Source organism: Megalops cyprinoides, chromosome 5 (assembly GCF_013368585.1).
Source record: "Megalops cyprinoides isolate fMegCyp1 chromosome 5, fMegCyp1.pri, whole genome shotgun sequence".
Classification (NCBI taxonomy): Eukaryota; Metazoa; Chordata; class Actinopteri; order Elopiformes; family Megalopidae; genus Megalops; species Megalops cyprinoides.
Genome location: NC_050587.1, coordinates 29,650,164 through 29,664,832, shown reverse-complemented (window position 1 = coordinate 29,664,832; position 14,669 = coordinate 29,650,164). Strand labels below are relative to the sequence as shown.

The window sequence follows — 14,669 nt, the reverse complement described above, 5'->3', positions numbered from 1 at the left end:
CTTTTCTGCAAGACAGAAGTGCAAACAGACCCTCACAGACATCTGGTTAAGACACCCATTGGGCGAGGATATAAAACTACCTATGGGAATCAGTAACCACAGCCCTCTGCGGACCTGGGTGCTTGCTGCTTTGACATGTCACGATCTTGGTATTTGCAATGAAGTTGGCTGCTTTGAAAGACAACTGTAAGGGCAGGGAGACAGCCATCAGGTCTGCAACCACTGACCTTAGCATTAAACACTGGCATGAGGTCCTGGTATGCAAGATACTGCTGGAACAGTAAGTGCCCTGCCACAGAACAGAACCAGCTGCAAAAACCGAGAATGCAGTACTGCTAACAGAGCCTCTGCTCCCATTTAATACAGCCAATGCACTGGAGCAATTTCACAGAAACAGAGGCATGATTCATATAGCCCTACAGTATTATTAACAGAAGGGCAGCTAACACGAGGCTCACCAATGATGCCTTAACTGTCAGCCTACTACTATACAACCATACAGTATAAATAAAGACTAAAAACCAAGCAAAGCACAGCTAATACTGTTCGATGAAACAGGTCTTGTAAATGTCAATTTGCCTTGTAAAATTCAGAAACATTTAAAGTTCACCTTATTATGAGGAATGAATGATCGGATAGGCAGTTGTCCAGTGCATTTACAATCTTTAACCCACAGTTTTCACAAATCCAAATCTCTCATGCTATGACTTTATCTTCAAGGTGCGAGCATAAAGTGTATCTAAAAAGTGCAACGAAAGGTTATACAAAATGGACAAAATGAAGCATAATCGAACACGTGCCAGACAGCGCTGAGATCACAAGTGCGTTATACCAAAAATGGGAGTAGTCCAAAAGAGAGGCATTGGGGAACGACTTATTTAATCTTACTCCCGCAGTAAATGGCATTGCATGTCATTAATCAAACACTGAGCCAACACAAACACAGTCACAGTTTAGTAGCCTATTAATCGCTATGGTTTGATTTTTAGTCTTCATGTAATGTTGACACAACCTAATAATGAAACATAAAACATGAAACATCCCCAGCTAAACATAAAAGACGAATAGATAAATACAACGTTTGACTCAAGGAAAATCCCTAGGTCGAAACAATAACAAAAAATGTGTTCTGAATATGCACTTTGCAGAACATAAAATATACTGGAATGCTTCTGCTACATACGATGCGGTATAGAGGGAACAACCGTTTCATTTCACACAACGCGCGAAATAATTATTGGTTCTTGAATTAGTAAACCGTAAACGCAAATTAATAGTACACCGGTATAAATCAGCCTTTTGAAATCTCAATGAAATGATCAGTGTGACCATGACAGATCCAGCTGTTAAAAAAAAAAAAAAAAAAAAAAAACATTAGCAAGCGTATTCACGCTTTTTTGTAATTATGAATTACAAATTCATAGGAAGGAACATATTCGTCTGAACGAAGGATATTTTTAATGTTAAGTCGTGATTTAATAATATCAGGGTATAGGTACGGATATTGGGAAATGAAACTTAAACTGGCCACTTTGGGGCTCCGTAGGCTACTCCAGCGATCACTTTCTCGTTTTGTCACCAAGGAAACCTCCTTAGTGTCACAGACACAGACAGATGTGACACATTGCATTTCATTCACTTGATCGTCGTGTTGCGGTTACAAATTTACTTCGTTTCTTCAAGCGTTGCAAAATGGTTATCATAACTAAATACAAACACAAGCAGTAACCACTTTTCACCTAATATGGGTGGACAAACAGCTACAGTGCACCAATCTAACCAGCAGGTACGCAGCTGATTTTCATCTGACCACCACAGTTATTATCCAGCAACAATCCGATAACGCTCTAACAACCTACTGCATAAGGATAGATACGTGCATATGTTACCTAACATTACATCAGTCTTCAGACCTTCACTGACACCATGCTTTCTACCTGGCTACAACGAAATCTTCAAAACATGCAAAAAAAATTCCACAGGTCTTCTCGTGCGGCAGGTCAGCATCATTCCATAACAGCATTCCAGCGATCTAGGTGTCCTCAGTAAACAACCACAATCCTAAACAGATTAAGGGTCAAGCCACTGCATTCCTCCGCTTTACGTTCTTGCAGTGTGGAAAAATCTGCCGTTCTCTCTTCCTTGACGACTCTGAAGTCCCAAAGAGTCGTTTTTTCTCTTGTCTTGAGAATGCCGAAGGCCTGATAAATAGCTAGCTACATGCCTGCACGTTTTAGGTCGCGAAGCTTTTCTGTCAGTGACTGCTTTCACAACTGTCTAGCCAGCTAGCACTGTGTAGGCTAGCTACCTTTTCTTTTGCGGCTTTAGACATCTTTAGCCATCTCTAAAAATTAAAATGAGCACGCAGTCCGAATTAACACAGATTAAATAGCTATGTTGCCAAAGTTATGGCACCTTACCTGGGTTTTGATGGAGAAAATAGCTGAGAAAGGTAGTGGAGCGATATGTCACGGTACCCTCCCTAGAATCCCAAGACTGTATGTTTATCAGCGGCAAGCTAGCGGTTTCAACACACAACGCCTTCTCATCGCAAGCCGACTGGCTACGCGGTTACGTCATCGGTCTGCCCCTGTACTGCTGATCGCGTTTGTGTCTGTCATCAGCAGCGAAGCGTTGGAGGTCTTGTTCTCGCCGTCTTCAGGCCAATCTGATAACGTGTGAAAACTTTGAAATGTGAAATTGTCTCACTGCCTCACAAAATGGCCACTATTACTTGTTGATAGCAGTTGAGCGATGTGAAAATGCGACGTTAAAGTGCTTATACTTTCACTAACTTTCGATGGATAGACGGCAATAGATAGATAGATATAGATAGATTATGTCATATACATTTTACAAACTTCTTTGTACCTAGGTACAGAAAGATATTGCGCAGCATTCGCTCTTCGCAAACTCCCGATTAAAAGCAAAAATGAGATTGTATTATGCATGTCTAGCCAGGTATTCCCACTGCCAGGGAGTTTGATTGCTGGGATTTACACTAACGCTTTAGAGCTACTTTCCTTGCACAGATAGTGGAACTGGTTCAGATTCCGTGCGGTATTTTAGCAAATTCGAAACACTAATAAAAACATATTCTTTTTATTGTATATGCTTTTGTGCTTTTGAAGGATTGTACTCAATAACAAGGCTGAATGGCATGACAGAGCTATCTCCATAGTTTAAATCAAATAAAATGAGTGTTATCTATCTATTTAAAAACTCTTTCAATGGAGTTGAGACATTTTTATTAGCACTGCTTCATTTTGTATGATTTAATGTTTGTAAAATGTTTGCCAGTTTTTTTTTTGGCAAATTGCCACTGCATGAAAACAATAAAGCTTTTCAGTTCTATTGTATTTACAATTACCACACCACAAATACATTGTTGGTAAGAAAAATCCACAGAAATAATACAAATTTGTGTGAATAAAGACTGGAAGAATAATTTTAATGTGCAAATTTAAACAGCATATTTTATGATCTAAAAATGAAAAGTGTTTTAGCGAAAAGTTAAACAAGCACCTGCTACTATTACCAGTTATCCATTCTTTAGAGGATACCAGATTTAAACACACCATTCTTGCTGTCACAAGCTGTTGGCTTACTTATGTGATCAGTTCCTGCACAAAATCATTGTGAAAGGAGGGGCATCAAAAAGTTCTGCTTTATTCATGAGATGCTTATTGTAAAGGGCATTTTTGTGAAAGTGGGTTTAATAGAAATGGCCTCCTCTAATGCTCTTGTAAACATTGTTACAGTTTTGAAATGGCTTATCTATTTTTGTATTTGCAAAGTTAAAACAAAAATGACATTCTATGACGGCAGCCATTAGCATAATTTTGGCTCCGAGCCCAACAGTTTTCAAACTTTACATATTGTTTCAGTGCTGTTGCTTTTATATTCTTATATTTTCAAAAGCTGTATGGTGTTTTTAATTCCAGGTGTGGAATATTTGCAATTTTCTTCCAAAGGAAAGTGGTATTTTTGTCCAAATCTAATATTTTGTTAATATGACATGTCCTAGGAGTAAGGACCAACTCCCAGCAGTCTAACATAAAAAGAGGTCAGATACTGATACTGTTAGCTGTGCAGACAAGTTCAGTTGTTCTTATAGCTCTTCACTGTACAGGACAGTGAGCAGGCTCAGGTTGTTCTGGGCAGGTTAACTTAAGTTTTATACTTTGTGTTGAGTACTTGCAGCTCAGGTGTACTTGTCACCTTTGTGGTGTATGTACAGTAACAGGATAAGTATAGCCTAACCATCATCTGTGCCCATCTATGTCTTACTTTCCCAGGTGACAAATCATTATGCTGTACTAGCATCTGTCCATCTAAATAAACACAATGTACAAAGAATTTACAGTCAGAGGTAGAATCAAGCCGAATCATTCCATTCTCTGAGGCCCTTTGTTTGTATATGAAGTTTAGTATAGAATTTGGTCCATCAAGTACATCACATTGTCATGTTCAGAAACATTATATCCACTGGTGTTGACTCACAAGAACACAACCTCACAAGAACACAACCTTTTTAGCTGTGATTATAATCCTTACTGATCTCTCTGTGACTTTATATCTGACAATAAAAACAGCTAAATGAAAACACTTGTCTTAATCAAGTGTAACCATTTCATTTTTATCCTTTGAACATTTGATCGTTTGAACATTTATCATATCTTTTTGATTCGTTTAACTGGCATTCTGGTGCTATTACGTCATTATCAGTTTTCACATTTGGCCTGTGTCCAAAAGAATCAGTCAAACAAAGTACCTGTGAATATGCCATAAGACTGGGATATTGCTGTTTGAACGCAGAACTTAAGTTACTGTATGGGTATCGTGACAGCTATTCTCATTGTAGAACAGCTGAAAGTGTAATATTGCAATGTTCACTGTAGGAGTTCTTCAAGGCAGTGCTCAGGCTGTAGAGGGGCACTTTGTAAAGGCTGACGAAAGTACAGTATTTGACAGCAGTATTCTAGCTCACCCTCCAATACTGTTGGTGGCAGCAATGCGCTTGATCCACAAGTAATCTTTAAGCCAGTGAAGAAGAGGTTAGAGTTCAGAGGGTCAGAGGTAATTTACGAGCTGCATACCCAGTGATCTCGAAGTGATCAGTTTATTTTTATGTAAAGATAACACGCAGAACTACATTTGACAGGTTGATGTTCTCATTTGAAGGGCAGTGCGTTGAAAAGAATGAGTTTAATGCGTGTTCGTTCAAATGATGTATTTTGGCTCCAGATTTAGCTGGCTATCTGTCAGATATTTCAAACCAAATGTTAGCCCCAGCAGCTGTAACTTATGCTAACTATACGAAGCTGCCATGTAAAATAATACAGGGGAAGTCCAGTATTTTTCCCACGAGTTATCTGGCTGAGTACCTGTCTAGTCTACATATTTGTGACATGTGAACGATAATATTGAGCATGCGAGGTTAGCTACACCCATATTTACAACTCGCATTTAAACGTGTATTTAGCCAGAGAACAGGCAGCTATTTGTATGTGAACGGATGTGTGTAATTTTGCGCTTTAGTAAATATTTTTGGAGAGCACAGCTGCGTCTCCTTGAAATGAGGTAACTGCTTTAGCATTACCATAGCGTCTAAACCAGGTCTGAGAATGGCAACCTCAGATACAACCCCTTTGTGTCTACCCCACTGGGACACCGGCGAAAGGAGCCTTCGCTTCTTGTACCTTGCTGGTTCCAGTTCTTTTAAAATTTGCAAGAATCATAACGCTGAGGTTAGTATTTTATGCTAGTTTTGTTATACTATGTTGTTTTTGTTTGTTTGATAAACACATTTTGTATAATTTTCATTTGGTGGGGAGAAACGTGTCAAATATCATTGATACACTTAATAAGGATAACTGGGGTGAGCTCGTATATGTTATGAGACTCTCTTCTCCCCTGTCAATTAATTTCATCTTGTTTGGATGAGTGAGCACAGCTGCTTTCCTTGTTGTAATCTGCCTCTAAAAATTAGTTTGGTTATACACTATTAAAAGAAAAGTTTTAGTGAAGGAATGTCAGACCTTAGACAAGCGATTCACATCTTCAGATGTTAAGCATCATGACATTTTTATATTTGTTTCAATTTTTCATTATTTCAGGAGACGATGATTCCCCTGTTTCTAGGTGCTGACCTGTTCTCAAAAACAGAGATCCGGACAGAGAATCATCCAAGAAACCATGCAAAGTTTGCAAAGAAGGGACTGGCCACCAAGCTTGTGTTTTCATCTGGTAAAACCTCAAACACATTGCATCTGTCTGTCCAAGTCCTTCATATTAAGTTAACGAGTGAAGACATATGGCCATTGATCTTGATTACCAGTCTACGTCTTTCCTGCCTCTGCAGAATTCCGATTTCATGGACTGAAACTTCCCCTGGCCAACAACAGCCTGTGGTTTTACAGCATCCAGGGTGTCTTTCGTGTTGCCTTTGAACTCTACAGCAAGCTGGAGCAGCTTCTTGTGCTGCAAGCCTTTCAGGTACCACCTAACTGTCCTGCAACATGGTAACATACCAGAATTTCACTTTTCGAAGTTCCAAAAAAGACTTGGAAGGAGAATTTTCAATCCCCATGAAATTACCAAACCTAGACAAAACAGTCCCATCCACCAATGATGTAGACTGCTTTGTTCAAGTAGTTTCTTGTAGTTTCTAAATGTCCTGAGTTTGTTACTGCTGTATTGAATGCCTCATTTTAATATTCAACTGTTTACTTCCATTTGACTCAATGTCATATTTAAAGAAATAGTATTTTATTTTGCAGATCCTTAGTTTACTTCGTTTGTATTCATTTAACATCAGATTCATTGCAGAAAATCCAAGTGGAAATATGTAAATAGATGAAAGTTGCTTTTCTCTCCCACAGGAGCTGTGGAAGTCCAGAATAAACGATGCTCCCCTGAACATGTGCTATGAGCTGAGTGTCCACCTGAATGCTCTGCAGCCCAGTGACATCATAGAGGTGCACAACAGAGAAACACAAAAAAGGCTGAGGTCTCAGCACACCCCAGTGGCACATTCAGATTCGTTCCCTCAAGCTACAGAGGGGCCTGATGCCGCCCCTGAGAAGGGCGTGCCCCCTCCCGATGGTACCTCCACAGCTGACCATGACTACTGCTGCCCTACTGATGGGGACTCGGCCGATCGGTCAGATTGCCTCCAACGCATCTCTCAGAAACTCCAGAGCTTGGATGCCTTGCTGCAGGGCTCCAAGGGTGATGCGGAGAAAGGCTTCCAGGACACCGCCCTGCTTCTGCTGGATCACATCGAGCGGTCCGTGAAGCAGGGCCTAGACGAGCGCGGCCTGGCGGACACCGTGCTGAGGCTGCTCCAGACCCGGGGCCCCGGGGAGGGGGGCTCGGTCTACTCCAGCCCCCTGCTCCACGCCGTCGGCGGCTGGCTGGGCCAGCAGTTCCACGCCGCCAACGCCTGCGTTAGCCAGCGGGTGGAGGGCTTCAAGATGCGGCACATCGAGCGCATCACGGACCTGCCGCCGGCCGAGGAGCTGGCGGGGGAGCTGTTCCCCGAGGCCATGCGAGTGCTGCTGCTAAACTGGATGGGGCTGGACGAGGCCTCGGCCCTGTGGAAGAGGCATAGCGAGTATCCCATCCTCCTGCTCATCCTGGAGTTCGCCAACCACAACCTCATCACTGGCGTGGCGCACGTTCTCTACTCCAGTCTGATATGCAAGTGACGCTTCCAATCCAGCGAACGTTTATGCAGAAGACAGAGAAAGACTTGCTAGCTCAATGACAGGCAAAACACCTTTTCAAAAGCCTTGACATGTTGCATTTCACCTCAGCATAAGGTTTCTGGTATAAATTTTGTACCATTTATTGGCTGTTGTATAAATGTGAAAGTTGGTTCCAGAAAGTAAGAGCAATTTGATGTATAGCCTCAGTGTAAGTGGGGTCATTGAACTAAACCAACATTCAAGCCCTTTCCAGGAAACAAAATTTAATGAGGGGAAACCGAAATGCACAACATTGTAAATTGAAACTGTAAATATACAACATTGATTTTACTGTACCAGTAAATGAGCAGGATTGTGGCTGTACTCAATAAACACACATCATGGCAAGAAAACTCCATTAATTCAATTTAATGTGTAATTACAAAAAACATGTTCATAAGCATCAGAACATCAGGTCTACATAAATATACTTCACAAAGTATTAGTATACAGTATAGTATACAGCATGTCATCACAGGTAGTTTTTTTTTTGACCACTTAACGGTAATATTACCAAAAAGGGCATAACAATAAGCTGTAGATCTGATTTTTGACAAAATTAACTGTCTCGTAACACTTGACTCTAGATGTGGCCATAGACATACAGAACAGAACTTTTTCTTGTGTCAGTGGGTGTATTCATTTCCTCAGCTGTCTGTGCAGTGGTTTTGTCAAGACTGCTAAGAGCAATGAGATGGAAATTAATGGAAAATCCCACTTCTACGCATCCTGTTCAAATGAAAGTATACATTCTTTAAAAAGAAAATAGCATAATTTTGGAAATACGTGGAGAATCCAGCTATGGTCAAGCACTTTACTATCTACAAATGAATGATCAAATGCTTCCGTTCTCACTAAATTATTTTTTAGTGCAACATCCGTGCAAGCTAATGGACTAGATCAAAAAATGCTTTAACAGTGTCCGGCATTGTGGAGAAGCTATGCAGGGGAGACGAAGCACTGCCTCATAACGTGTCCATCCCACGCGAGGAGAAGGCTGAGGAGAACCCCAGTCCCATACCCCTCTGGGTGTGCGTCTGGGACCTGGCCATTTCATACTGGGCGTCCAGGTTCCGGAACACCTCTTCCTGCTGCTTCAGGGTTCGCAGGCTTTCGTCATCCATGAGGTTTGGGCCGCTTCCTTCTTCGTCCTGGGGAAACAACATCAGGGTTTTGAGGTCACAGCTAGCCAGGTGGTGAAGTACAACTTCCTGTAATGTCATTTTAATATACATCATGAACTACAGAAACCTGTTTGTGGTTATTAAATTCAGTTTAAGTAAAGGTGTAAGAAGCTACTTGAGCAGAACACCGAGTCTAATTTTGGATAGAGCACAGGCTTCGGGTGGGAGCAATGCTTGCTGCATTCCTCGCCAGAATCAGCCTTGTGGGTGGTGTGTACGCGTGACCAACATGTTGATTTTGGTAGGAGTAAGCTTGGTTTCATGCAAAGTGGCATAAACATTCACACCTCGAATGTGAAAGTTAAGACTCAAAATCCCACACTGCCATGCATTACAAGATTTTGCAACAGATTATTTTTTGTCAGTTATTTATCTGAATATGTGTATACAAAGTGGTAGGTTAATCAACCACAGAGACAGAATATGGCATTGTCACTTACTTTTCAGTGAAAGCCATTTTCAGTTCAATAAATATTTCATATTGTAGTTTATTGTACAGTTGCTGACCCCTTATATATTTTTGGGTCCTCTCTTGCCCTTTACCACTTACGTCTTGTCTTAACCTATCTCTTGAGTAATTAAAATATGACACTGAGAGTCTCTACATGTGTGTAATGACACAGTGATAACTGTTCCCGGAACTTACTTTAATGCCCATCAGCTTGCGGAATTTAGTATTTTGGTCCTTGTTTCCAAAGCTTAGTTTCTCCCACAGCTCAGCTGTCTGTGACTTGTCCTTAAAAAGGAAATGACAAAAAAATTCAAATGAAAATCTTTTGCACTTCACTTTGCTTTCATTTCTGCAATGAAGTGAAATCAAATAGTTTAGCACTAAGACATTACATTGTACATTGCTGATACAAGTCCTACAAAAATGCTCTTAATGTGAATCTGTGTGCTGCAGCCTTCGGCTGAAAAAAGATTTGCCCATTTGCAAAGCTTAAATGCAAAGTGCCTCACCCCTTCCTTTTTGCCCTGCCAAAGCATCTTCCTCTTCTTCTCCTGCTCTGCCAGCTTCATGGCGTTGACGGCGGAGGGGTTGTAGTAGCTGGGCACGGCCATGCCAGTCTCGGCCAACGCCTTGGCCTGCAGGGCCGCCATCTGTACAGCCATGGCGATCTGGGGCGTGACCTGCGTCCCCGAGGCCAGGAGGGCTGCCACGTTCAGGACAGCGCTGTTGGTGGCCGCAGCTACGGCGTCGCACGACAGGGGACTGGGTACCGACGGCCCTGCAGCGCATCCTCAAAATGAAGTCAAATTACAGCTTTAGAATACTCAAACAGACACCATGCTCGAGTGAATACAGTGTCACTCCTGGTTATTTACCTGCTCTTTATTGTAAAGCACTGTTGCCAATGTGACCAATACACAAGGTTAGATCTGAAGTGGAGGCTTTGCTATCAAACATACATTCACAGTGCAGATCTTCCACTTTAAGGCATCTGATCATAGGACATAGGACAGGAGACTTCAAGCAGGGTTGATTAGTGCCCAGATAGTGACATCACTCACCAGGAACAAGCTCCTGCTGCTTTTGCATTGCTAGCATTTCCTTCTCCTTCTGCTCCTGTATCTTCTTTGCTCTTTCCAATCTTGTAGAAAGTGCAAGAGAAAAGAGGGTGAAAGAATCAGTCGATCCACACATCAGAATTGGAGAAAAACTGATTCCACAAAGAGAGGGAGAGAGAGAGAGAGAGAGAGAGAGAGAGAGAGAGAGAGAGAGAGATCTTTTCAGCCTCTCAGTCCATTAAAGCACCTGCAATACCTTCTGGCCAAGGCCTCCTGCGCGTCCATGGCAGTGTTCCTGCCGCGGAAGGCCGGGGGGCTAGCCGACCTGCTGCGGCTCCTGCTGCGTTTGCGCAATTTCTCACTCCTCTTCTTCCTTTCCCTGCAAGAGATGAGAGCGTCTGGCAGGTGCAAGGGCGGCAGTGCAGCATGGTGGTAAAGAGCAGGGCTTGTAACCGAAAGGTTGCTGGTTTGATTCCCCACTGGGGCATTGCTGTTATAGCCTTGCTCTAATACTAATACTAATACTAATCCCACAGTTGCCTCAGTAAATATCCAGCTGTATAAATGGATAACATGAAAAAAACTAACCTATGTTGCTCTGGATAAAAACATCTGCTAAATGACACTAATGAAATATTATGTTATGTAATGTTGCAACACAGGTTGGATTCATAGCGAGGGGCTGGGGGCCGGCGTAGAAGAGATCAGCAGGAGCGATCAGCCTCACCTGCTCTTGCTGCGGCTGCGACTTCTGTGCCTGGGGCGTGACCCGGAGCGTGACCTCCCGCGCCGCCTCCTGTCTCGGCTCCTCGATCGCCTGTCCCGGCTGCGCGAACGCGACCGTTTCCGCTCCCTGCTTCTACTGCGATGATGTCTGGGACCGCCAGAGATGTAGTTTTCTCAGAACTCCTTCACAATGCATCTTTCCTTCATCATTCCTAAATCCTCATTCTTCCTGTGATGTTTCACATTGTGTATTCCCTGACTACACATGTCATGTAAAATCATACTGATGCCTTTTCTTAGTACAAAGGTGTTTCGCAGCAGTTTAAGCAGGAAAGCACTGCTAATCAAACGTATCATTTACACTGAGGGGACATACGTGAACCCCCAGCACATCCTAATGTAGCACTTAAATGAATGAATCAGTGAATCAGAGTGCCATAATCAGAGTACCTGATGGTGTTTGTGGTGGCGATTGACGATGTCTGTGGCGATGTGATGGGGACCGGGTTTGACTCACCTCTCACGGGAGCGTGACCTGGAGTGGCTCCGGCCCCTGGGTGCCCTGCCGTCCTTGCGCCTGTGCCGCTCCTCTCCGTTCTCAGACAGCCTCTCCCGGGCCCTGTCTGTCTGCTCCCGCTGCTCCTCCGACTTCTGCTGTTTCGAGGGCCTGTCCTCCAAGTCCTTCCTTCGCGCCTGTTTTGAAAAGAATTTGTCTCTTTCAGGAAAATAGTGCAACAAAGAGAGTTAGTATGAGAGCTTCAAACATCCGCGAAGGCATGAAGAGAAGAAACATTTAAGTAACAGCTGAAAATATAACACAAACATAACCCTCCCACCACAAGTCCACAACCCATATAGACAAACTGTATCAGCAGTAAATGAGGAACAAATTTAACCATCACAGACACTCAGTTTTACATCTCAGTGTAATCAAATACATGACTTTGCTGATTTTTTTCAGGACAGTGCTAATACCATCACACAAATGACTACTCCTGTTTCCACCCCACACAGACACTCTTTCTTCAGAACAACTGAGCTAAAAATACATCACAGGAAAGGGACCTGAAGGTCAATGGAGTAATAAATGTAAGAATAAAGAAGGGACCTATCAGAATGAGTAGGCCGTGGTGGCTTCTCTGGAATACTGACAATAGGAATCTAGTCTCTCTTGGACTTCTGGCTGAAAATATTTTCCATTTCCAGAGCATGTACTTATGTCTGTATCAGGAACACTAACACGTGCGACACTTCAAACACACTCCACAGTGTGTGACAGAAGAAATTTGTTACTTGTGTTTTACAGCTTTATAACACTGACTCCTGTCCACTTCTTTAATTTGAAGAACACTCCGTGTATAATTTTCTTAACAACTGTATTTGCTTTATTACAAACAGGTGGGCTAGTAAGTGATCAAATGACTAAGCTCCATGCATCTTTTTCCAAGGCAGGAACATAAACTTCCATTATGCTCATTTTGAACCAACATTTTTAAAGTGTAGGTGGTATCATAGAAGCTATTTTGGACTTTAAATCGCCCTACTGTGGGCACCTCAGGACAGTAACAGCTTCAGATGACCGACAAAAGCACTGTATGGAAGAGCAGTACAAAAGTTCATTTATTCGCAAGAGGGCACCATTAGTTTGAATGACATAGTTACCTTTTGGTGTAGTAGGCATATAATTTTTTATCTTTGTCAGCAGCGTCTTCTGTTCAGTGTGTCTCTTCGTGCAATAGCACGCTGAGTGTGATTTATTATACAAATGTTATCATGTGATCGGCACAGAGGAGTTAAAAAATGCTCATACATAAGCACATGTCACCATCTACAAGTGCTGGACTTAACTGTACAGCAGATATCCCAGTTAACTGTGACATGGCAGGGGAAAATACACAAGATATGCCACCATGCCTCCTACTAAAACCAGAATTAAGTAACAATTCTCAAATGGTTGTGTACTTACCATGAGCTATAACTAACTAAGACTATTACATTCAGATTCAATTGGACATTTTATAACTCTGACTGCAATGATCTAAAATGAGTTACCTCTTTACTCCTGCTCCGACTCAGCCTGTGCTTCTTGTCACCTAGAAATGAGATTAAAAAAGAATAAATGGTGAACACCAGACTCAGATGGGAATAGCAGACGGCGGGTGTATTTATTACACCTGCCAAAGACAAGGCATATTCTCACATCTCTCATCTCACATTATGAAAGGACACCTGGTGACGTACAAAATCGTAACACAGGGGGTGCTGGTTCATGCCAAGCAAAATTAACCTCATCTTCCGGCAAGACGCTCATATTAATATGAATTCATATTCATGTTCACACACCAATTAACACGCCCTCGATCGTGTGTAAAATGTACGATCACAATATTAAAACCAACCGTGCCGTTAACTACGCCGCTCGTGTGTTTGTAGAGCAGCTGTGATTGCTCTCTTTATGACTTACGTTTTCTGTCTCTTGAGCGTGACCGCGATCTTGAGTGATGATGTTTGGAGCTTCGAGGCGACCTGGAGGACTCCATGCTCCCCTTCCTTCTGTCGGTCTGTGGGCGAGAATGTTTTGAGAACCTGAGCTCGGCTAAAACAAAAAGGCTAGCTAACCAGCTACGGAAATCCCCCGAAACACTTCCTAGCTGATAAGGCCAGACATTTCCACCAAACGTTGCAGTAAACGAGCTGATGTATACTATTAATAATACGTAGACAATATGGCTAGCTAGCGAGCTTGACTGATTCGATTTAGATTAAAAAAAACTGTAGCTAGCTTCACGTAGCTAACGAATGAAAACATATTCAAAACACAAAACGAAGGTTATATTACCAATATTGCGTCGTACACTCCACAAATAGTCCAAGAAAGTATTAATTACAACATATAATTTAACTGAGGCCCTTTAGACTGGAAAAATGGTTAGATGACGTTAGCTAATACTAAAGACTTCGCTAACTAGCCACCTAGCCAACTTCACCACAGGGCCGTGTAACATGGCCGCGCTGAAAGGTATCTTTCTAAAATTACGCTAAAAACAAATTATCAAGTTGCATTGAGTAGTATAACTTAATGTGCATTCTGTATACTCTTACCGCCATATCAGGCTTTAGAGAATCAAAAATTCCGTAATTTTAAGCAGTTTCACCGCTTTCTTCTACGGCAGTGGGCACACATTAATCCACAGACGCTTAACAAAGATTCTCCATCAGACGTAACAAGACATCTGCAGACAACTGTATGTGGCTTACGGAGAAAATTATGGTCCAGGTAATAATACCCGGAACGTTCTCTTACCGGAACTTGTTATTTAATAGTAACTACGGTATCAACAGGAACTATTTATATTGAAAAGGGAAGAAGAGACGTATCTATGTTCTCCAGGAATAATAAACTGTCTCGTCCCTTAAAACAATTCTGAAGGCAAGGCGCTGTCTCATTTCCTGGTTTGGTAAAGGAGTTCCGGTTGCTATGCAGAGCTTTGTTTTTTTG

General features: G+C 42.1%; 3 protein-coding genes across 5 annotated transcripts in view; 1 reads left to right on the top strand and 2 right to left on the bottom strand.

Annotated features, from left to right (window-relative positions):
* Nucleotides 1–2,513, bottom strand: part of LOC118777732 (CAP-Gly domain-containing linker protein 1-like) — a 52,574-nt gene extending 50,061 nt beyond the window's left edge. For all 3 annotated transcript variants that reach the window (XM_036528855.1, XM_036528858.1, XM_036528856.1), the window contains exon 1: nt 2,421–2,513. The gene's annotated coding sequence lies outside the window, so the exon portion shown is untranslated. The remainder of the gene's footprint in view (nt 1–2,420) is intronic.
* A 2,572-nt stretch (nt 2,514–5,085) lies between these two features.
* On the top strand, nt 5,086–8,075 carry si:ch211-110p13.9 (uncharacterized protein LOC562347 homolog). The gene is made up of 4 exons (XM_036529775.1): nt 5,086–5,750; nt 6,120–6,249; nt 6,365–6,498; nt 6,885–8,075. Exons 1-4 carry the CDS (start codon nt 5,628–5,630, stop codon nt 7,710–7,712), a joined length of 1,215 nt encoding a protein of 404 aa, XP_036385668.1. The 5' UTR covers nt 5,086–5,627; the 3' UTR covers nt 7,713–8,075.
* Nucleotides 8,076–8,622: 547 nt separating this feature from the next.
* On the bottom strand, nt 8,623–14,378 carry LOC118778298 (arginine/serine-rich coiled-coil protein 2-like). The gene is made up of 10 exons (XM_036529774.1): nt 14,273–14,378; nt 13,635–13,731; nt 13,223–13,263; nt 11,688–11,863; nt 11,172–11,318; nt 10,701–10,823; nt 10,448–10,527; nt 9,896–10,176; nt 9,582–9,671; nt 8,623–8,902 (listed from the first exon to the last, which is right to left on the bottom strand). Exons 1-10 carry the CDS (start codon nt 14,276–14,278, stop codon nt 8,717–8,719), a joined length of 1,227 nt encoding a protein of 408 aa, XP_036385667.1. The 5' UTR covers nt 14,279–14,378; the 3' UTR covers nt 8,623–8,716.
* Between the last annotated feature and the right edge of the window lie 291 nt (nt 14,379–14,669).

Excerpts from the sequence above, each read along its gene's own strand:
- si:ch211-110p13.9 (XM_036529775.1), top strand. The coding sequence starts at position 5,628 with ATGGCAACCTCAGATACAACCCCTTTGTGTCTACCCCACTGGGACACC. Across the intron at positions 5,751-6,119 it reads GCAAGAATCATAACGCTGAG|GAGACGATGATTCCCCTGTT; the intron begins GTTAGTATTTTA and ends TCATTATTTCAG. Across the intron at positions 6,499-6,884 it reads TTGTGCTGCAAGCCTTTCAG|GAGCTGTGGAAGTCCAGAAT; the intron begins GTACCACCTAAC and ends TCTCTCCCACAG.
- LOC118778298 (XM_036529774.1), bottom strand. Across the intron at positions 10,824-11,171 it reads CGCAGCCGCAGCAAGAGCAG|GGAAAGGAAGAAGAGGAGTG; the intron begins GTGAGGCTGATC and ends CATCTCTTGCAG. Across the intron at positions 8,903-9,581 it reads GCAAGCTGATGGGCATTAAA|GACGAAGAAGGAAGCGGCCC; the intron begins GTAAGTTCCGGG and ends TTGTTTCCCCAG.